Below are 22,426 nucleotides of genomic sequence, written 5' to 3' on the forward strand. Positions count from 1 at the left end.
ATTTTTCCATAGGATTCAATGTTAAAATGGACTGAGTCCATTTTAACATAGAATTCAATGGGAAAAGGGGTCCTTTTCATACCCCTACTATCCAAGTGGGCATGGAGTTGGATATAAACCTGTGGCGAGCGTAGCGAGCCACCGAGCCCGAAGCGTGGCGAGCGTAGCGAGCCCCGCGAGGGGACACAGAATACCGTCCCCTCGCGGGGCACGCTTCGGGCTCGGTGGCTCGCTACGCTCGCCACAGGTTTATATCCAACTCCGTTCCCACTTGGATAGTAGGGGTATGAAAAGGACCCCTTTTTCCCATTGAATTCCATGTTAAAATGGACTCAGTCCATTTTAACATTGAATCCTATGGAAAAATCGGGTCATCGCATCGCATGGTCGTATGCGATGCGATGCGATATCGCATCGCATCGCATCTGATTGTATGCCTTAACTTAAGGCATACAATCAAAAAATCGGCAGCCCAGATACTACATAAGTACCCATATCTGTATTGAGAATGTTGTTACTATCAATTTTATATAAGCAACTTCTACGTTGGGTCTTTAGGTCATAAATTGGCTACTTTAAAAAAAAGTATTTCCTTGAGATTGTGAAAACAACACCTATAAGTGGGTGTTAAAGTGGACGTACACTGCCTGAGAGGCGTGTCATAAAAGATACTAACATCCAAATGTACACAAGCCTCTAAGAGCTATAGTTTGCTGCAAATATACAGAATACTCTTAACTCTTAAGTGGCGATGAGAATCTTATGTGAAAATGCATGTAGCCATTGCAATCACTGTGCCTTAACCCCTTCCCTGGCACTCCCGAGAACTTTTCAGGCTATGCTCCAGTGCCCAGACTAACAAACCCAGAAAATTCTGGGGCAGCGCCGCTGAGTCGAGCACTGAAATCCGCTTCAGCCGCTGCCTGGCTGCTTGGCCCCCCCTCCTCCCCCACTTGGCTGTGTGCGACACGACCTTGTAATGTCACGCCGCACACAGCCGGGTTGCGGCTGATATACTGCTCAGCTGCGCTGCCCGACCCGGGACATTCAGCAGTGAGTTTTTTTCTAGGGAGAGATCTCAAAAAAAAAATCTGCCCTGTGGGGAGTGCTCCCTAAAAAAAAAAAAAAAAAACACCACATAAGGGGTTAAGCTGTGTACACAAGGTACGATTTTGGCTATCGATTTTGACTATATAGTCACAATCGCATAGCAACTTAGTCAAAATCGCAGTGTTCAGCCACATGGAATCCCGATCCACCGTCCTGCGCCGTCGGTACCGCATGGCTAAATAGACTGCGCAGGCAAGTCTATTTCGACTATGATGCCTGTAGAATGTATTTGGCCTAGGGCCAAATAGCAAGATGGTGTAAATCTAAAGTAAATCTTAAGTGCAGCTAGCCAAAATTGGATAGTCAAAATTGGCCATTAGCCTGAATCACACCATGTGTACACATCATTATAACTAATGCAGGAAACTTCTCATTTGAATGTTTATGGGCCAAATGTGTCAAGCTTTAAAAGGTGATAAAGTGGAGAGTGGTAAACAGCCAACCAATCAGCTCCTACCTGTCATTTTTCAAACTCAGCCTGTTATAAGGCAGGTAGGAGCTGATTGGCTGGTTGTTTATCACTATCAACTTTATCACTTTTTGAAGCTTCATACTGTACATCTAAGACACTATCTCTGAAGTATATAACTGTTACATAATGGGGTTAAGATGCAAATAAGTAGATTGTTGCAGGGAGTCAGGGAGACTGCCACTATTTCAGGAAGTCTCCCTGACATTTGGGGAGAGTTAGGAAGTACTGTATATGCTTTTGTTGCAGTGGTGTTTTAATGTCAGGGAATGTTCATCCTTTTCAAGAGCTGCACAACAGAGCTACAGAATGAGGCAGGAGTCATAAATTAGTAGACAGTAATGTATTACCAGCACATCTTTGCAAATGTACACTAGAAGAAAATTTCAATTCACCTTGTAGTTTTGAGATATGTCTCATTGCGCTGGCTAATGCCTTTTCTGTAGACAGAACTCTACAGAGACTGGCAATGTCCTTATAATTTATATCTGGGTCTGCATTATACTAAAATCATAACCCTACATTGTTATACCAATGAAAAGTTGGGGGTGATTCAGGTTGGCTCGCAAAAACTAACTCTTTCTTTACTGGACAAAACCATGTGCACTGCAGGTGGGGCTGATGTAACATCTATATTGCAGTGTAAAAAATAAAGCAGCCGGTATTTACCCTGCACAGAAATAAAATAACTCACCCAAATCTAACTCTCTCTGTACATGTTACATCTGCCCCACCTGCAGTGCACATAGATTTGTCCATTAGCAAACAAAATGTACTTTTTTTAGCCAACCTGAACCACCCCCGGTGACCAGTAAAAACAACTTAAAATAAACTTACCACCAACGTAAAACTGTGCTCAGGTAATATCCCGTATTGTTCTACAAGCCTCTCCCTGGTGACACTGGGAAGCTCTGGGAGTCTCTCCTTAATCAAGTCAATATTTACGACCTGATCAGCATCCACGTTAGCTGGCAATGACTTGGTATCGTACAATATTAATGGGGGGAGGTTAGGTTCTGGCATAAACCTTAAGAAGAAGAAGTAAGAAGACCCACATTGAAATGTAAATCGGATTAGTTCTTTTTCCATAATAATACTGCTATTGTGATATAATAACCAACATTTTCATGATGTCACTAATTTTATTCATTCCTTGTAATCCTCTTATATACATGGGCCATAAACTTAATCTCAGACATTTAAAAGAACATTCAGTATGTGTTACATCTCTCACAGATGAGAACAATTAACCCTTTGAGTGCCAGGGGAATTTGTCAAAATTGGTGTGTAAATTGCCCATCAAACATTTGTAATCATCTTGATGACCTGTAATGTTTACCGTATAAAGAAAATCTAATTTTTTTTAACATAATATTTTTTATTTTAAATTTAAATGCGAGAGGCGCTGGCAGTTTTAGTGGATATTTTGCGCATCTTTCACAGATATGTTGGCACTCAAACAGTTAATAAACCCCCCCAGAAGATGATGATTTGTAGTGGTGCTGTATAAACACATACTATTATCAATGACTGCGGCACCATCGCTTTCACTAAAGGCTGAATTTAGATTTGTGACAAGCAGAATAAATGATTTTCCATATTGGCTGAATGACCGTCCAAAATGTTAACTTTACTAAGAAAATATCTATACTTCGGGTACATCCTGGTATCTGTGGGCATGCATGTGATATTTTACAATTAACAAATAACTTACAAAAAACCCTTACGCATCATGCTATAACCAGAGGGTCTCCTAGCAACAGATATGTACATGAGAGCAAAAAATACACAGTGCTTTCTATGAATTATTGAATAGAGCTAAAAATATATACAAACCGGTAATCTTGCTTTCCCTCCTTGTCTCTCATTGGTACGGTGGCCCTTACATAAAACAGAGGAAAAATAATCTGAATAAAAGGAAAAATGGCTCGCATAAAAGCACCATTTGCAGATTTACATCAGCAATTACACAATGCAGACTAGAGGACCACTAACTAAACTGTAAACACGAAGGCCAGTAATAACAGGCAAAATTATGTATGTCTGATAAAAAAAAGTGTGAAATACCCAACACAACAAATCACAAATTTATTTGTGACTGTTACCTGTAATTTTGAACAGGAATGTGGCTAACATCCCCGCAGATGAGCAGTGAGAATACCAATCCTGACTGGCGGGCACAAGCCTGGCGCTGAAATCCTGACATTGGGGCAGAAAAAGTGGGTAAAAAGTGGAAATAAAGAGGAAGGAGATAACGCACCAGGCAATCAACTCCCAACTGTCATTTTCAAACACAGTTGATTGACTGGTGCATTATATCCCTCCACTTCTCTTCACCAGGCTTAATACAGCTGCCCCCATTGTCACAAATGTAAGCACTGTATCATCAGGTCTGGGGGGGGGGGGTCTAGTCACTGGGAGCTTGCAGTTAGACTGCAGGTGGGTGTGGATTCAATTTAGGCTGCAGGGAGCGAGGGTTAAGGGGGGGGGGGGGGGGGGTCAGAGAAATAAGTATTTTACCTGACCATGGTCAATACTCTGAACACTGGCATCCCCTACTCTTGGTCATTTGTATGTATTTTCTTCAACATAATGTAACTTGCCTTTCAGATTTATCTATCCATACTTAAAGCATTTAACAAAATACCCAAATAATTCTCAAGTAGAATATACTGTATACAGTGTCTCCTAATGTAATTAATGTATTGACATCAACTTCTTACCCAAGTCTGTAGTCAAATGCTCTGGTCTCATTCAGAATTGTACCTCCATTATCCAGAATTTCAGTTTGTCGCCTGATTTCATAATCTAGTTAACAAAATGAAAATACCTAAATGTTGGCAAAACCATAGCCCAAAAATGGATACATCTAGTAACTACAAAAGGTACCAGACATGATGCAGAAGGTCATGTACAAGCTGGCATAACAATTCTGATGGTCTCTCTTCCCTACTGTATCTTTAAAGGTAAATGTTTGGTAGAAAGGGGCTATTCAACAGGACAGGAGTGTGTGCAATGGCCTGGACGCCCACTGTTTTATTACACTGAAATGCCAGATTTATCAGTTTTACAGTTTTAAAACGGCTAAACCCAACTAAAGTACTGGGCAGTAAGCAAAAAGTGAGGTTGTTCAACCAACCTCAGGAGACTGCATGCAGAAATAATACTAGCATGCCCAGAAACCATTGAATAGCTGCCGGTGGGAGCAATAACAATTGAATTCCCCCCTTAGACATACATAGGAAAGGATGTGTATATTGGTAGGTGCAGGAGGGGGAGCAGCTGATCTCTCTCCTGCTACTTATGCCTTCCTAGGCTTAAAGCAGTGTATACGGTCTGAGGATGGTGTAAAGTAATGTAGTCAAACTCTGGTAAAAAGGCATAAGACCCTAATCCCCAATGAAAATAATGGGGACTGCAATCTGGAGCGCTAATTGGCCTTCTGCAAGTGATTTCTGAAAAATCTTCCTCATGAGGTTATTAGTACATAGCAAAAATACATAAGTATGCAGAAACTGCAGCTCCCACAACATCTTATGAAAAAAAATGTTAATTAAAAGGCCCCTTACTGTTTAAAAAGGGGGTTATTCAATGTCGTCCGTTTTTTTGTCTGTATTTCCCCCATGCAGATTAGACTTTGCAGTCTAATTTGCATTGTTGAAAACTGCTGCTAGATTGTTTAATATGCGTCCATTTTCAAAAAATCTGCATGGATCTGCGAGTTTTTCAATGATCCACATGTTTTCCAACAGTCGGAGATTAAATATCAATCTTAGGCATGCGTACAGGGGGTGCCTTGTGTGCACAGACACACAATAATGCTGGGTACTCCACATGCCATGTCAGCTCAGCAGCTAGGCTGCTGTTCATAGATAGGCAGCAGCGTGCACCATTCTGCCTGCTGGCTATATTATAGCTACAGTATATTACAACTTTAATCAGAGTTTTGATGAGAGAGCAGAAAGTTAATTTGAGATCAACAGTAGCGCACAGTTTTGAGGATGGAAAAATTGGAATAGATTAGATAATCTGTTTACAGAAAATTTTAATAACGTGATTTAACACATAAAGTTTGTATATAGCATACATATAACACAATAAAAATATGATAAAATCAATATATGGACACCTCTGATAATAAGGCAGTTCTAACATGCTCCCACATAGCTGAAAATAAAACAGTGGCTATATCAACAGAAGACAAAACTTACTGCATAAATAATTTCATAAATTGCAACACTGTCTATGTGATATATGTACTGTTTTGTGGATGCGGTTTGAAATATGTGGGAAGGACAACGAGGAAGCTACGGCTGTGATTCTTGGAACACTGCATAAATATAAAAAATGGATTGACAACTCATAGTGTGTCACGCCATTTTTATGAGCACCATCGAAGTGACCCCACACACCTTAAGGTTCTTGGAGTGGAAGATATTAGCATTACCGAAAGAGGAGGGGATAGGTTTAGAAGGTTATGCAACAAGTTTTCTTGATGCACGCCTTCAACACCATCCACCCAGAAAGTCTTAACGAGATGGTAGAATTGAATATGATAATTTGATAGAACCCCTCTATTTAGTTTATATCCACAGTGGTCTCCTCTACAATTGTGTCCTTAGATAGAATTGTGTATGAACATCCGATAGAACCCCTTTAGACTCCCTATACCTCTCTCTTTTAACCCTTTGAGTCACCCTTAGTAATATATATATGAACCATAGAGATCAAGAGTATGCTCCATGAGGATTGAATATAGATAGTTAGAATATTCTTCATCACTTCATATTGAAAAGGATTCTCCTCTATCCTTATCTTTGAAAATACACTGGGCAACTTAACACATAGACGAATGAGAATCTAAAATATGTACATATCTATGTAAACTGTTTATTTCTCCTGGCAAATAACAACTAAAAATTGGCATCATAATGTTATCGCTGTGATTAGAGAGGATACATGTTTTAATTAAAGTGATTGCTGTATAGAGTAACCCGGCAACAGAGACACAAAATCAATCACGTGACCAGTTGCCGAATCAGAAGGGTAGCCCGGCAACTAAGACGCTAGAAATGAACTCACTACGCTGACAGATGCCGGAACCAACCACGTGACCGGCTGCGTCTGAGCCAGTCACGTGGTTGTCAGCTCTGAAGAAGCCGGGCAGCCTAGTAACTAGGACGCGGAAAAAAAACCACGTGAAAGGCTGCTCCAATAGATCGCGAGCGGCTGGAAAAAAGCCGCCCACCCAGCAACGGAGGATGCTCGCACCACCTGAAATAGTATACTAATTAAGGGCTGTTCCTCCGTTGCACAAATGTGCAATAATAAAAGCCTAATAAGGCCAGGATAAGGTTTATTTTATCAGTTTTTCAAGTAATTATATTCTATTGTGTATGTGTATAAATGCTGTTTTTTGCCTCCTGTTCATTTCTTTGATTTTGTGAGATTTACAAAAGATTGGATATTCTCAGCTGGGGCTGATGAGTCATGTGACAAACAATACCTGGGTATATAAAGCCAGCCCCAACACAGTCAGCTACCCACCTTTAATAAAGCCACCTGGAGTGGCGAAACGCGTCAGAAGCTGCTTGGACCCCCTCTCTATGTGCTGACGTGCTGGATTGTAGCCTGAACCAACCCCCGGAATCGATAAAGTGAATTTTTCACCAAAGGACTGCGCATCACCTCTAAGGGCTTATACCATCTTAGCCCCAACCTACCTTTCCATTAAACATCATTGAATTGGACTTACCATCTATACCTGCGTTTGTCGGTAATTTGTGCCAACTTGGGCCGACCGCACGGAAGATCTGTGGAGGACGCACATACCCTACTAAGGGTGGTAACTATTGATTCATCAAAACTTTCTATTCAATTGGGGGTATAATAGGAACAGACTCTCCGGCAACCAGCCTTATTATCAGAGGTGTCCATATATTGATTTTATCATATTTTTATTGTGTTATATGTATGCTATATACAAATTTTATGTGTTAAATCACGTTATTAAAATTTTCTGTAAACAGATTATCCAATCTATTCCAATTTTTCCATCCTCAAAACTGTGCGCTGCTTTCTTTTATTTATTTTTTCTGCACCGTTGGTACGGGACTGACTATCCCTCCCACTAAGCAGCAGCAGAAAGATTAACTCATAGTAATGCGCCACCCAGCTCTGACCTTCGGGCCAGTTCTAAATTTCTTCACATTTTTTTTAGAACAACAGTGACTATGTCAATCTGAGGACGTAGGTGCCAGCGTGTTGACAAGAGGGGTTATTCAGACCTGATTGGACGGCTGCTATTTTGCCGAGCCCTGGAATCAGGTAATTGCCAACCAGCCACAGTGTAATCCCACCCTGTGCAAGACTGTGAATTGCTGTGCGGGTCATGGTAAAATTGGAGTGTATCTGCAAATCCATTTGTAACCCACTTATGGAATGATTTTTCCAGCCTGTGCGTAACCAAGGACTGACACTCCCAGAAAATGGCCGGTTACCACCTCCCAAATGTGCCAACTTCATGTCAATCAACATGCAGGAATTTATTGCAGGACGGCCTCGTGCATGCGTATTATGATCCATACGTATGTACAGTATGTATAGTCATTCCATTATTGTCCGCCCTGTGAATTCACAGAAGCGCGATCAGGCGTGGATAACCCTCACAGGTAACATTTTACTTATTGCATGTTAAACAGATGGAGAGTACCAAACTTTACACATGCTACAGTTGTGACCTCTTAGGTTGTTGCTGTGATACAACTCAAGGCATAGCAGTACGTGCGTGCACACTCTCCCGCTTTGCCATAGACTGCAATGGGACTGGTGTGCACATGTGCCAGACACACATTCAGTTTAATGGGAGCTGTCTGCAGTGCGGACGCACGCATCATGCCATGATGCACTCACATCACAATCCCGCTACAGTAGGCTGCTATACGGAGCAAAGCTGTAGTAGAACACAACTGTACCTTACCAGCATGTTACGGTTGTAATAATGATCCTGTTAACACGCTCTAATTAACCTGTCAACCTTGTTTACTTGCCAAGACCTGCATTTTGGGATCAACATACAGTGGATCCCATCTACCCATCCATCCGCACTGTTTTTATATTCATACTTTCTCCCACATAGACTAATTGTAAATAGTGATAGCAACACCCAATAGACAGTGGGTGTTGTAGTGCTGGTACCCCCATAATGAGAAACTGATCTTAAATTGTTACAGTACCAATGGCTTTCGCCAGAAAACGTGCGCTGTTAATGTTCTTTACTTCTGTCCTCACACCATACGGCTGTCCGGGATGATGAACAGAAACGTTTGCATCAACTCTCAACTGGCCCTCTGCAATAAAAGAGGCAGCAAATAAATCATTTTAGTTATAATCTTTGTTGCTGCAAAATGTGCAAAATATCAGAACAACTAACACTCAAAACATGTATTGTGATAAACCTGGCCATTGTAGCCCTATTTATAAGGTGAAGGTAATGGGAATACAAGGAAGACAGGACACAGCAGTTACATTATGTGCTCAGTGGGACGACAAAAAACAATAGGCTTCAAAGACTGAAGGAATTGTACCAGAGAGGAGCTGTGATTCTGGGGGAAAGATGAATAGCAATGCTTTTGACATATTAGGGGAATTCAATGGTCTGCTTTGGCACCCTGCTCTGACGGGCAAGAATACTGCATGTGCCCAATGTGTGAAAAGGGGCTACTCACATATTTTCCTGACAGCTTTATCCAAAACAGCAAGAAAAGAGACATGGCCAAGTAAGTAAAGGCAGAGTGATGCTGGACACACATCAGACCAACTTCAGACCAACATTTTTAAAACCCTTCAAACCTCCAACCATCCAACTTGACAGTCCAACTAAAACAGTCTCCCACACACCTAACCAACTTTTCTTCCATCCAGCAAACTTTTTTTTGATGTCACAGAAGTAGACGGGCAGTGCCTGCCTGTTATTTTTTTTTTTTATAACAAATGTCTGTTTATTTTAGTGAAATTAAATATGTCAGTTAATTATAAAAATGAAGAGTAAATGATATATATTAAATGCTATCCAGCAGGACCACCAACTACACCCAAATACTAGATTAAATTCTCAAAAATTGTATCATTTATAAAGGGATACGTACGAATTGGCGACCCCAACTAGGTCGACAGTCATTAGGTCAACACCGTTGGGTCGACATACAGCAAGGTCAACATGGGTCTAGGTTGACATGGTTTGGTTGACAGTCAAAAGGTCGACATGGGGTTTTTCACTGTTTTTGAACCGACATGCAGTATTTCATGCCTTACCATCCACTAGGGCATGGTGGGAGAATAAAATAGTGTGCCGAGGGAAGCGAGGCACTGTGCCCGAAGCATTACGAGTGAAGCGGTGCACTTTAAATAGTGTCCATGTCGACTGTGTCGACATTCGGGTCAAAAAAACAGTAAAAAAAAAACATGTCTCTTTGTTGGCGCACAAATGAAAGAAAAAATATTAATTAAAATTTACCTTTTATTATTTTCTGATAAAAATATATTTTTTTCAATAGAGATATATAACGTGAAATATTTAAACTTCTATCAAAACATGTATTAAATTATATATATTAGGCTGTGTGTGTCTTTTATGTTGCTTTTTTGTATGATAGTTTGCTTATTTAATACAAGCGTCCACCTCTCTGGAGAAAAGATAACTTGAGTAGGATAAAGAGTTATTATCCAATTCCAAAGTAGAATTCAGTAGAGACTCTTTATTTTTCTATACACTTGTGGCTTGGAATGCTCTTTTCTCAGTCACAATGTTGCAAGTAAACTATTACAGTTGTTTTATAACTATTGCAGAAAAAGACAGATTTGTAGCTTCAGGAGTTCAAAGGCTCCTTAATAAATTGTATCACTTTGTCACAGTTTAATATGAGCCCTTTATTTCTGTTATGGTCTGCAGATGTACATTAATGGGTTGGAATAGAGCCTGGTAAAGTGTCATCTTCTATAATAGAAAAATAATTTTTAAAAAATAATGGCGTAGGGTCCCCCCACAGGGATGACCAGCCCCGAGCTCTTTGAGTGGTCCTGGTTCCCAAAATACGGAAGACAATGTGAGTGGGGGTTCCCCGTATATTTTGGGGACCAGCACCAGGCTCTTGAGCTGGCCCTGGTTTCCAAAATACGGGGGACAAATTGAATAGGGGTTCCCCGTATTTTGGGGACCAGCACCAGGCTCCACTAGCAGGTAGTGTAATGCCATAGCCAGGGGACACGCTTTATGGGGTCCCGTGGCCAAAGCATTACCCACACTAATTAGTCAGCCCAGGCCAGGAGATTTTGGGGAGGTGGGAACCCCCCCAAAAAAGGGGTCACCCCAGGCCTGGGCTGAAGCCCAGGGCTAGCCCCTGCACCCCAGGTTTGATTTTTCCCAGCTAGTTGGAATGACCGGTTTGGCCGTTTTTAAGCGTGTGGACGCAAACGGCTGATAATCGTTTGCTCCCACACACACTAGACAGATATCATTCCAACCAGCCAAAAAGTTGGCTAGTTGGAATGATATCTTTCTGATGTGTGGCTAGCATAAGGCATCAGCAGCTCAAATATGTTACAGGAGGTCAAATTAGTGATTTGGTCCTGAAGAAGTCACTTGTAACAATTTAGGAAGAGAAACTAATCAACCACCACACCATCTACTTTGGAATAACAAACAAGGTACCTCCTACTGCACTAGACCTACAAATCAGTCCAGCTCAAGAAACAGCTGCATATTCTGGATAAGCACCAGCAGCTTGGGGATATATGGAACCAAGGAGGCTTATATTTCAATAAAGGTACCATACTTGTTGTCTGGCCAGATTGCTGTTGAATGTTGGATTTAAGGTCTGATATACCAATTATAATCTAATCTGAATATGTTGGACAATGAGATCAAGCAATTTGTTATGACCTTTTACGACTAACACCTAACATCTCTGGACAGTATAGGAGGTTACTGATCTTTGGGACATTCCCTATAACCTAATAGGACCTATCTGTTGCATATTTAATTTTTTTGTATTGTGTTTTTATGCATTATCGCTGGCCAGTGAGGTTTTTATTGTATTAAATGTGTTGTGAGAATTGTTGACTGGCCTACGCAGTCTTTGTTTGTGTTTATTTGGTTCAACAAGAGGTGTAGAGTAAGAAAAGTAGAGGGAAAAGAACCCCAACACATAGAGGCAGTAAAGGGAAATGGTGCAATAGGTGGAGACACTGAAGCTAGTTACTGTAAGGAGTAAATAGTGTCATTATGATTTGTTGTTTGTAGTAGCTGACAATGACCTGAGCGGTGGTACGTACAGGCAGCAAAGTGTGTAAAGGATGGTATTAAAATGATGGGTGGAATTTGGAGAATTGGAAGTAGATGGAATTGGCTAGTGCAAGAACTTTAAATGAAAGTTGAATTCGTAGTGAAGTTAGCTCTGAAATTAGATATCAGTGGTGCAACAGCACTATGACACAGTTGGGGTTTGGAATGGTGGTGGCCGGAGGCAGCCATGTCAGGGCAAAAAGGGTAGTTTATAGGAAAGATAAGTCATTTAGTGAAGATGAGAAACATGTTAAGAGCATTTAAGTATTGCTGTGCTAATATGGATATAGGTGTGTATGCCAGGGGAAAGATATAAGGCACAGGGAAAGCAGGAATATAAACCTAGAGATGGAGCAAATAGTGGGACAATACAGCAGTAATATAAGGGTTTGACAATATTCCTGAGAGTAAATGTACAGCCCCCTAATCACAGTGCACTACCACATGGGTCATAGCCTTAACTAAATTACAAGAAAAATAATATAAGTAAGATGTTAATTACTTGGGTAGCTAAAATGAAGCCAGCAAAGGAACACACTGCTCTCATGGTTAATGTGAATTAATTTTCATCCTATTATGCTCTCAAGTCTGAAGTGATATCAATTATAAGTTGCTCACTCCTCAGAATGAAAAGGAGGTCATGTTTGCAGATTAAGGTCTGAATGATTTGAGTTACTTGTTTAACAAATGTTAATATTGGTTAGACATCATTTTCAGTGTTGCCCCAAATGCTTTTAGGATCACTGAAACATTTTGTTTACTGTCACATATTCTTCTTTCTTATTTGAGTATCTAAAAAAAAAAAAAAAAAAAAACCCCAAACCACTGGCAGATTTTACCTAGAGACTCAAGTCCCCCCCCCCCCCCCCAGTAAAAATCTGCCATGACCAGTAAGCCCATAGAGCAGGCATGTCCAAACTATGGCCCTCCAGCTGTTGCGAAACTACAAGTCCCATCATGCCTTGCCACAGTTTTGCTCTTAAGGAACGCTAAAATGATAGCAAGGCATGCTGGAATGTGTAGTTTCAAAACAGCTGGAGGGCCACAGTTTGGACATGCCTGCCATAGAGATTGGAGTCACTTCCTATTGAAAACACTGTACTTGTATATTTGCAGGGCGCCCACTAAGCTATTTGCTTAGTGGGCTATTCTGCGTAGTGAAATTGCATTGCATCGCATGGCACGTTTTTGTGCCGTGCGATGCGATCTCACTAGATAATTTATTCATTGCACCCTGACCGCCGATCGCATTGCACGCAAAATCGCATGCGATTTTGCGTGCGATGCGATTTAGCAGAACACCCCCAGTGTGCATGTCTATGTGATGCAATGGGATTTATCCAATCCAAATGCAGATAAAACGCCATAAAATAATGGGCAAAGTACTACAGATTGACGCTCCTCCTTCTCACCCGGAATGATCAGAGTGAAGGCAATTCGTCCACAAGATGCACAGTACCAATGAGAGTGCACCTTGGTACATTTTGAGGATGGATTGCCTTCACTCTGATCACTCCGGGTGAGAAGGAAAAGGGGCGATCTGTAGTGCTGCAGGAGTCATCTTCTGTAAAGAAACCTTTATGTGAACGTCTCTATTTGAGACTAGGTGTGTCTCACGTGGTTACACCATGGAAGATATAGAACATTTCTTTGTGTCTAACCCAAGGATTCTTTTCTTGTCCCCCTATGGTTGGAGATTTGGAAAGAAAGCGCTCTTCATAGGAAGGATCGTTGTGTTAATCCTGAAAACAGCACTGTGGAGAACCATTATTTTTGTGTCACAATATTTCTGTTAGGTTTGGTACCCCATTTGTTTCTCCTAGCTGCAGTTTTTATGTGAGCGCAGGTGGCTTGTGTATACTTTTTCAAACATTAGAATCATAGTTCGGTCACCATGAAGGATGCCCTGATTTGATGTCAATAAATTTGTCAATATAACTGGTGCCATGCTTGTTATGGAAAGAAGGAAACAGTAATAGATTAACAGCTAGAGTTGCTCCACTGTGAAATGGTCCTGTGCTTCTGCTGTCTGGAGAAATTACAGCACCGGGTATTCCCTGATAGTCTCCCAAACAGTTACTAGCCCGGCCATTCACTGTTTAGCTTCTAAAAATCAGGCTAGATTAGGCGATACAGTGATGTGTGACAGTAATATAATACTTATAGATGAGTGAGCACCATTTCAGTGAGATGAAGCAAGGGAACACCGATGCAGGTAGTTGGTTAACACATAAGACTCCACCTTCTGCTGTCCAATATCATATGCTGATATCGGATGGTGGATAAAGAGGACAAAACCTATGGTCATCAACTGAAATTAGATAACTATAGATTACTTATAACAAGCGTAAAGAGATGTGACCCATCAATAGGAACATGGAAGACAGAAGGCTATCGTTTGTGTGGTGCACCTTATTTTATTAAAATGTAACATTTTGCAATAAAACTGCAAAATATATGTAAAAAAAACCTGGTGCCGGATGGGGTCCCGTCAGTCGGGATCTCAACAGTCATTAGAGCAACGTCGGGATCTGTTAAAACCCCAACAATCAGGGTCCCGATGGCCACTGGTTAGTTTCCCTTGTGGGGGTCCACGTCCCCCATAGAGAGAGAATAGAATAGGTGGCGAGAGTAGCGAGCCACTGTGCCCACAGCTTGGCGAGTGCAGCGAGCCCGCAAGGTACTTCATTGGGTACTTGTTTCCTAGATTTTGATTGGGTCGGAAAAATCGCATGCGATGCGACCGACGCAATGGACCCGATTTTTACATTGAATCAAATGTGAATAGGGTCCCTATTTTACATTGGATTCAATGTAAAATTGTCCCCAGACCCCAATTTTAACCCCCCTGATGGCTCAAATGGCCCCATTGTGAACGGCACCCCACGATTGCCGCCAACCCGAAGCGTGGCGAGCGTAGCGGTACGCGTCCTCCGACCTTTTCATACCCCTACTATCCACGTCGGCGTGGAGTTGAGAATATAAAGTGTGGCGAGCGCAGTGAGCCCGAAGCGTGGCGAGCCCCGCATTACTTCACAGGTATACGCGTCCCCTCGCTGCACTCCCCACACTTCGGTGGCTCGCTGCGCTCACCACATTTTAAATTCTAAACTCCACGCCGACGTGGATAGTAGGGGTATGAAAAGGTCGGAGGACGCATACCACCGCCGCTCGCCACGCTTCGGGTTGGCGTCAATCGTGGGGTGCCGCTCACAATGGGGGGGGGGCATTAATTTATAGGCATGACGGGGGCATATACAATGAGAAATGGGCCATATTGGCCCATTTCCCATTGTTAGCTATGTAAAATGTGCTTAATCGCGTTCATCGCATCTTGTGCCATTATAATGGCACAAGACCGACACGATGAACGCGATTACAATGTTAAAAATATTTTAACATTGAACCCTATGGCAAAATCTGGTCCATCGCGTCGCGACCGACGCGATGAACGCGATTTTGCCTTTGCCGGCAAAATGGACCTGATTTCAAAGGAAATCAGGTCCATTGCGTTAATCGTGTACCTCAAGTTAAGGTACACGATTACTCCCGTTCTAGGAAACAAGTACCCTTCATTGCGCGCCCCCCACTGTCTATAGTAATGACTCAGAATAAAAGAGAAAAGGGTTTTAAAAATAAGGTGGCAAGCAAGCAGTACACTGTGTTTTTCTTATATAAATAACTAAAGGATCATAGTTTCCAGCATCTTATTTAAATAAATGGCATAGGTTTGCCTCTTTATTAGTGAATTTATGTAATGTTTTGATTTTATTTTCATATAAATATTGCTTTAGAGTATATAGAACGTCTCACAGAAAAGCATGCAGGGATAACACTTCGTGGGTTAACAAGCAACTAACTTTCAACCTCAAGTTGCACAGTATAACACCCCAGACCAGTATATAGTAGGTAACTCATCTGAATAGCAGTATCCTTGTTGATACAAAAAAAGGTAATATGTATGTCCCAGGAATATGAAGTAATAATCTAATGTATTCAGTGGATAGCTGGCCAGCTATTGAGGCTGAGCACTATACGGCATAAGTGGTATAACTACAGAATCAATCACAGGCACAGAGGAATGCAATGATCGCTGGTTGAATCAACAACATTTTAACAATCTAACAATGTACCAGTGTACTGCTCTGCTCGCACACCACTAGCCAGCACGCAATTCGCAGAGCAGCTTCGTCAGGGCCAGTGCTATGGTGTCCCATCAATAACACTGGCTAATGAACTATGTTAAATGACACCAAAAATGTATTAAATAATTGCATCCCTCACAGTGCTGGTGGTGCTGCTGCAACAGAAGGTTCTATTAGACCAGAAAATACAGTTAAATAAATGAGTCTAACAATGAAACTAAAAATGAATTTATATGCCCACTGGTCTTATGCAGATGAATGTCTGAGGTGCCAGTAATAAGAATCTATCAGTCTGGCCTCGTGGTCAGAATACTAGGTGAGACAGAGTAAAAATTATGCTTACCCTCACCCAATAGTGCCAGAGTTCTGCAGGCATATGGTGGAAGAAGGGAGGGTGGTAAAGATAGCAGGGAAGGTGGGGTGGTAATGCATACCACATGACAGTGGACGTCAACACATTGGGACGGGACCTGATTCCAGAAGTTTGGGCCGCAACCAGAAGTAAAGGGTTGGGACCTATTGTTTATAGGCAAAGCACCACAATCTAGCAAGCATTGGCTTTTGCCGCAGGATATAGTCGCACGCGGAACCACACATTACCACCGCTGGAGCAATCAGTGCTACATTTCTAAGCAATCTAGTCAGATCATTTAGATATGGGGCTGACATCACCCCATGTGTATGCCTCTTTAGAGTATACTGGTTCACAACAATAAACACTGTCTGGAACAATCTATCTATTTATAAAACAGCCAGATTTGTTGACTTTGCAGGGAGCTGATACTTTTGCATGCCACAAAATATAAACATTGTAAAGCTTCATCGAAACAGAGAACAACTGATGATTTGGTGACCGAATTTAATATTCATGGTTTCGTTTGTGTATAATGTAGGCAACATACAAGAACATTAAGCAAGGCTGTATATTATGGTACTGCTAGAAAGTGCCAGGTTTTTTTACACAGTTTAATGGCCGTGCTGTCATGTAACTCGAGATTTTTATGTTAAATATGACAAATATGAGATATAAAAATGAAAAAAAAAATAAGCCACGATGAATCTCTGCTACGAAGTAAGCAATTAAGTGATGTTCTAGTCACTCAGAAAAATAGAACAAACATATACTCGCTAAAGTCTCACAGGAAAACAGAAGATAATGTGTTCTGAGGCTGAGTTTATCATGTACTTGATACCCTCTGATGCAGCTACAGAAAATGCATTTGTATCATGTTAAAAAGCCTGACACGGTCCCTGCAAGACCTTAATTATTAGCAATGAGCAAGTAGCAAAAGAAATGGAAAAAAGTCTAACAACAGTGGTAAATGAAAAGTCTAGGCTTTGTAAAAAAAAAAAAATTGGAGGTGATTATGACAGTAACTATATGCAATGAAAAAAGCTGTGCAAAACTGTATACACAAACATTATAATATATGAATAGAACATCATGTAATAAAAAAAGTGATGGTAAAACTTACCTTTGTAAACTCTTTTTCTTTGAGGTCATGGTTTTCACACTGTTCATGAAGGGATGTTATAGTAGGGAGGTTATGCCATTAAGCTGAAAAGAGGACACTATGACCAACGTTTGCATCCTGAGAGGCATAAAACCTAAGAAACATGTGGGAAGAGGACCACGTAGCAGCCCAGCAGAGTTGTTTAGCAGATGCGCCACGGCGGGTTGCACATGAAGGACCCACAGAGTGAGAAGAGACTGTACTTGGAACAGGAAGATCAGCATGCATCATGTAAACCTGTGAGATTACCATGCAAAGCCAACGCCCCCACATTTTTTTCACTGCTGGCCAGCGCCGCTTATGGAATCTATAGAGGATGAATATGTAATCAGGATTTCCTAAGAGCTAGTACGGTCCACATAGATCTGAAGAGCATGCACCACATCTAAGAGAGTCTTCCTCTTATGACAGGTTGGGTTCACAGAAAGCTGGTACCACAACTGGTTCATTAATATAGAAACTGGAGACTACTTTACGTAGATAGCCCCGTTTGGTCCGTATTTCATCAAGACTGCAAAAAGTAGTGATATCAGAGTGCTCCCAAATCAAAGACACTGTGGGCTAAAGCAATGGCCAGAAGAGAGTCTTTGCAGTTAACAATTTGAGCTCCACCGTCTTTTATGGTTTAAATGGTGGCTGTTATAGGGATCTAACTATAGGTACACACTAGGACGATTTGGGCTCCAATCCCCCGATTTTGACACGTCGTACGACTGATTGTATGTAAAAAGATCAGAATACCTGTTTTTAGTACGACTCCGATCTGATGAGTGCCCCCGTTGGTCGGTCATCTGTTAGATTGGAAATTATACCTAATGCAGCAAAGATTCGTCATATACATTTGAGTGGGGACAAATCGTTTGCAGATCGTGTGTGTTTATATACTCAATTTCAAAGGCAATCCTTTCATGATCGTTGCATGGTCATGGTCGTTCTTATCCAGCCTAAGAATCAATGACAAATCCCAAGGAGCCACTGGAGGGATAAACGTAGCGAAGCATACCCGCAAATAAGGTACAAACATATGGTGGTAAGTCTCTTCTGGAACCAGACCTACAAGGCCTGAACCTTCCGAGAAGCAAGGAAAAGGCCCATATCTTGACCCACCTGCAAGAAGGTTAGGAGAAAAAGGAGTATACATAAACATTGTACTTTTTTGTGAAGATCTGTTGAACTGGCTATTGATTTACCTAAAACCTGAGAGCTTTCTTCTTTGTCCCTAAGAAGGTTAGGAGCCTACGATTCTGAAGAACCTTAGTGTTGTAGTGGTGATGTAAATCCCAATAAAGATAGGAGTGCCAGATACGGTAGGAAGATCCTTTTATGTTAGAGATCAGTGGTCCTGAAAGGAGTGACTGCCCATGACAACACCACATTCATGTAGACTGAAGCTCGTGTTAAGAAGAGTGCAGTGTGGAACCCAGAAAGGTTGTCACTTGTCATTGATCGCTACATGTACATGAGAGGAATGTCGGAACCTCATGAGTCAGGATCATAGTCTGATACTTGATCCTGTTGGGTAGACTGGAAAGTATCAGGCATTGTAGAGCCCTGGAATTAATTTGATCGTATTCCACCAGGTCAAAGGTGGATACCATGGAGCCCAGGGTTTGTATTGCAGCATGGATAGAAATGATTTGACAGTAGAGAAGATTTGGCAATTGCAATGTTGTTATCTGATCCTTAAGAAGGAAGATGCATTGTACTTGGGCATACAGTATTGCTCCAAGATGGAGAGAGTATTCGAATTTCTTGCCTCCAGAGATGATCCACCATCACCAGCATGAGCTTAGTGAATACCCTGGGAGCTGTAGACAGTCTGAAAAGGTAGGGCCTGGAATTGAAAATGCTGGTTCTGAATAGCAAAACTGAGATACTATTGGGTGATATTGGCACAAGGTGGTACGCATCCTGTATGTCCAGGGACACCATATAATCCCCAGGCTACATTGCTAGAACAATGGAGCATAGAGGTTCCATGCAGAACGTGGGTACCTTGAGGTATTTGTTCAGTAACTTTAGGTCCAGAATGGGATGATAGGATCCATTTGGTTTCTGAACTAAGAAGAGTGTAGAATAGAACCATTGCTTCTGTAGACACAATGGGACGGGATGCAGTTAAAATCCCGGCGGTCGGGATCCCGGCGTTCAGAATCCCCACGGCCGAAATCCCGACACTTTCTCCCTCCGTGGGTGTCCACGGCACCCCTGGAGGGAGAATAAATTAGCTTGCCGAGCGTAGCGAGGCACCAGGCCCGCTGCGTGGCGAGCGCAGCGAGCCCGCAAGGGGGGGCGATCCACGTCCCCCCCTTGTCGGGATTTCGGCGGTCGGGATTCCGGCGTCGGGATTCTGAACGCCGGGATCCCGACCGCCGGGATTTCATACTGCTTCCAATGGGACAGGGATAACAACACCAGACTGTAGTAAGGATTGAGTGACTCCCTTCAGCCCCTGTGCTTTGCCTGGGTCTTTTGGGGGAGTAGTTGGGAAGAATTGGCTGGGAGGATGCTTCAGGAAGGAGAGAGCAAACCTGCAACAAACCACCTAATGTACCAAGGCATCTTTTGTGATCTGACACCATGTGTTGACAAACTAAAGAAGAAGTCGGTCTCCCACCCTGGGGACCCATCCCAATGCTGAGGGCTTACCTTCCAGTTTGCCAGATGGGCACCTGGCTGCCCACGACTGTTTGGGTTGGGACTTCAAGGCCTTGATGGTGGGAGATAACCTCGGAAAGGCTTGCCATTTTGCCTTGCTCTGTGAGTGAAAGGACCGAAAGAACACAGTCCAAGGTCTTACCGAGGAAGCTGAGGGTAGGCAAGCTGCCAGATTAGTGACAACTTTTGCCAGTTCTGGTCCAGATAGAAATTTAACAGTGCCTAAGCCTTGGAGGATAACAGTACCATATTGGTTAGCTTCAATAGTGTAATAAGGCTGCATCCCTGATGTTGGCCAGTATACTGTAGACACCTGTTTCAGGGTGGGAACAGACTTGAAGCTGTTTTTTAGGGCATCCACTCAAGCATCTATGGGCATAGCCATTCGGACTGTAGCCTTGATAGGTCTGGCATTGGCCCCTGCAAGGGAGTATAAAGATAAGCTTCACATTGCCTATATAGGAGGTCCTTAAGGGAGAATGCCATAGGGATCAGAAGCATGGAATTAGACTTAAAACGTGTCACATCTTTATCCAGTGCCGGTGGATATTCTCACTTTGCACAGAGCTCAGCCTGTACCGTAAAACCAGTAAACCGTAAAACCTCTTAGTAGGAGTCTTTTGTGCCTCATTTCTGATTTCTGAGAAGTGATGGAAACTCAGCTACCACCACCTTCTGGTGTTTGCACGGAGATTTTAAGGCTGGTTGTGTAGAAGATTGTGTAGAATAGTGTAGACTGTGAAAAAGGCACAGTACACTTAAGGTAGAAATAAGTGCATCCTGGCCTTGCATGGTATGCAATTATTAGGTCGACAGTGTCTAGGTCGAAACTCAATAGGTTGACCATATGAAAAAGATCAACACAAGCAAAAGGTGGACATGACAATGGTCGACATGGGAAAAGGTCGACATGCGTTTTTCATATTTTTTTTAAATCAGACTAGATCGTTCTTCCCCATCCCAGTGGGCATAGATGGAGAATATAAAGGTGTCCGAAGTACAGTGTCCATGTTGACATAAACACCATGAAAAACTTGTATCAATCTTTTCCTTTGTTGATCATTTTCATGTCAACCTTTTTGCTGTGTCGACCAATAGTGACTGTCGACCTAATAACCCATACCCGCCTTGCAATATGCCTTAAAATGCAGAAGAGGACACAGCCAGACTCTGTATAACCACAGAGAAGATTAGGTGGGCCTGCTATAGGCTGAAAAACAGGCTGTAATATCTGTGGAAGACCCATAGGGGGAGCAACAGATGGCTGCAAAGGTTGCAGACCCTTGGTGACCACACTTACTCAGCGCCTCCCCGCGACCACAGGGGCTATTGTTACGCCACTGGCACGGTGTACGAGAAAAACATATGTGACCATGAGTCTGTACAAATACAATATACTGTAATGTGCGGCAGAGCGGACCCTTTACACAACAGTATTCAAGGGTCACTTTGTAATAATAAAGTACAAGTAAAGCAGTATAATGTACAGAAAAAAATAGAAAAGTACAAAAAGCAGCAGTAGCATAAGTCACATACATTGCAAAAATACAGTTTAACTGCAATGGGCACTAATATCAACTACTCAGCTATTTGGAGAAAGCTTGTAGGATGTAGTGCTGTTTAGAACCTTACTGCAAGTAGAGGCATACAGGGAGACTGAGCCCAGCATTCCTGAAGACCTGCAAAACTTTGAAATGGCTACCCAGCATCTCAGTGAGGAATGTGGGAGAGGAAGGAGCAGCCTAAGGTGGGAAAACTTCAGCGGAATGGAGCCCCTGGGCTGGAGGAGGGGCCGCAAGGGAAGAGTTGGCCTCCTCTTGGTGACTTCCACAGTTGGTTCTACTGGCCTATTTGATGGTCATAGCTTCAGTATACATTATAGTCTGTTAGTCTAATCCAGGGGTAGCCAACTCCAGTCCTCAAGAGCTACCAACAGTTCACGTTTTCCAGCTCACTTGGCAGGTACACAGGTGCACTCATTACTGACTAACACATTTTAAAAGATCCACAGGTGGAGCTAAATACTTCACTTGTTATTCTGTGAGGAGACATGGAAAACGTGCACTGTTGGTAGCTCTCGAGGACTGGAGATTGCTACCCATGGTCTAGTGCAGGCATTCCCAACCATGGTCCTCAAGGCACACCAACAGTGCAGGTTTTAGTGATATCCAGGCTTCATCACAGATGG

At 42.3% G+C, this 22,426-nt stretch overlaps 1 protein-coding gene across 1 annotated transcript in view; it reads right to left on the bottom strand.

Moving 5' to 3' along the window:
- The window catches only part of GATB (glutamyl-tRNA amidotransferase subunit B), a 103,668-nt gene that overhangs the window by 26,488 nt on the left and 54,754 nt on the right, over positions 1-22,426 (bottom strand). The window contains exons 6-9 of the mRNA XM_083171604.1: positions 8,815-8,928; positions 4,303-4,387; positions 3,416-3,460; positions 2,417-2,606 (exon numbers count right to left, since the gene is read on the bottom strand). Coding sequence (XP_083027730.1) covers positions 2,417-2,606; positions 3,416-3,460; positions 4,303-4,387; positions 8,815-8,928 — 434 coding nt within the window. The remainder of the gene's footprint in view (positions 1-2,416; positions 2,607-3,415; positions 3,461-4,302; positions 4,388-8,814; positions 8,929-22,426) is intronic.

Source organism: Crinia signifera, chromosome 1, assembly GCF_055691185.1.
Source record: "Crinia signifera chromosome 1, ASM5569118v1, whole genome shotgun sequence".
Taxonomy (NCBI): domain Eukaryota; kingdom Metazoa; phylum Chordata; class Amphibia; order Anura; family Myobatrachidae; genus Crinia; species Crinia signifera.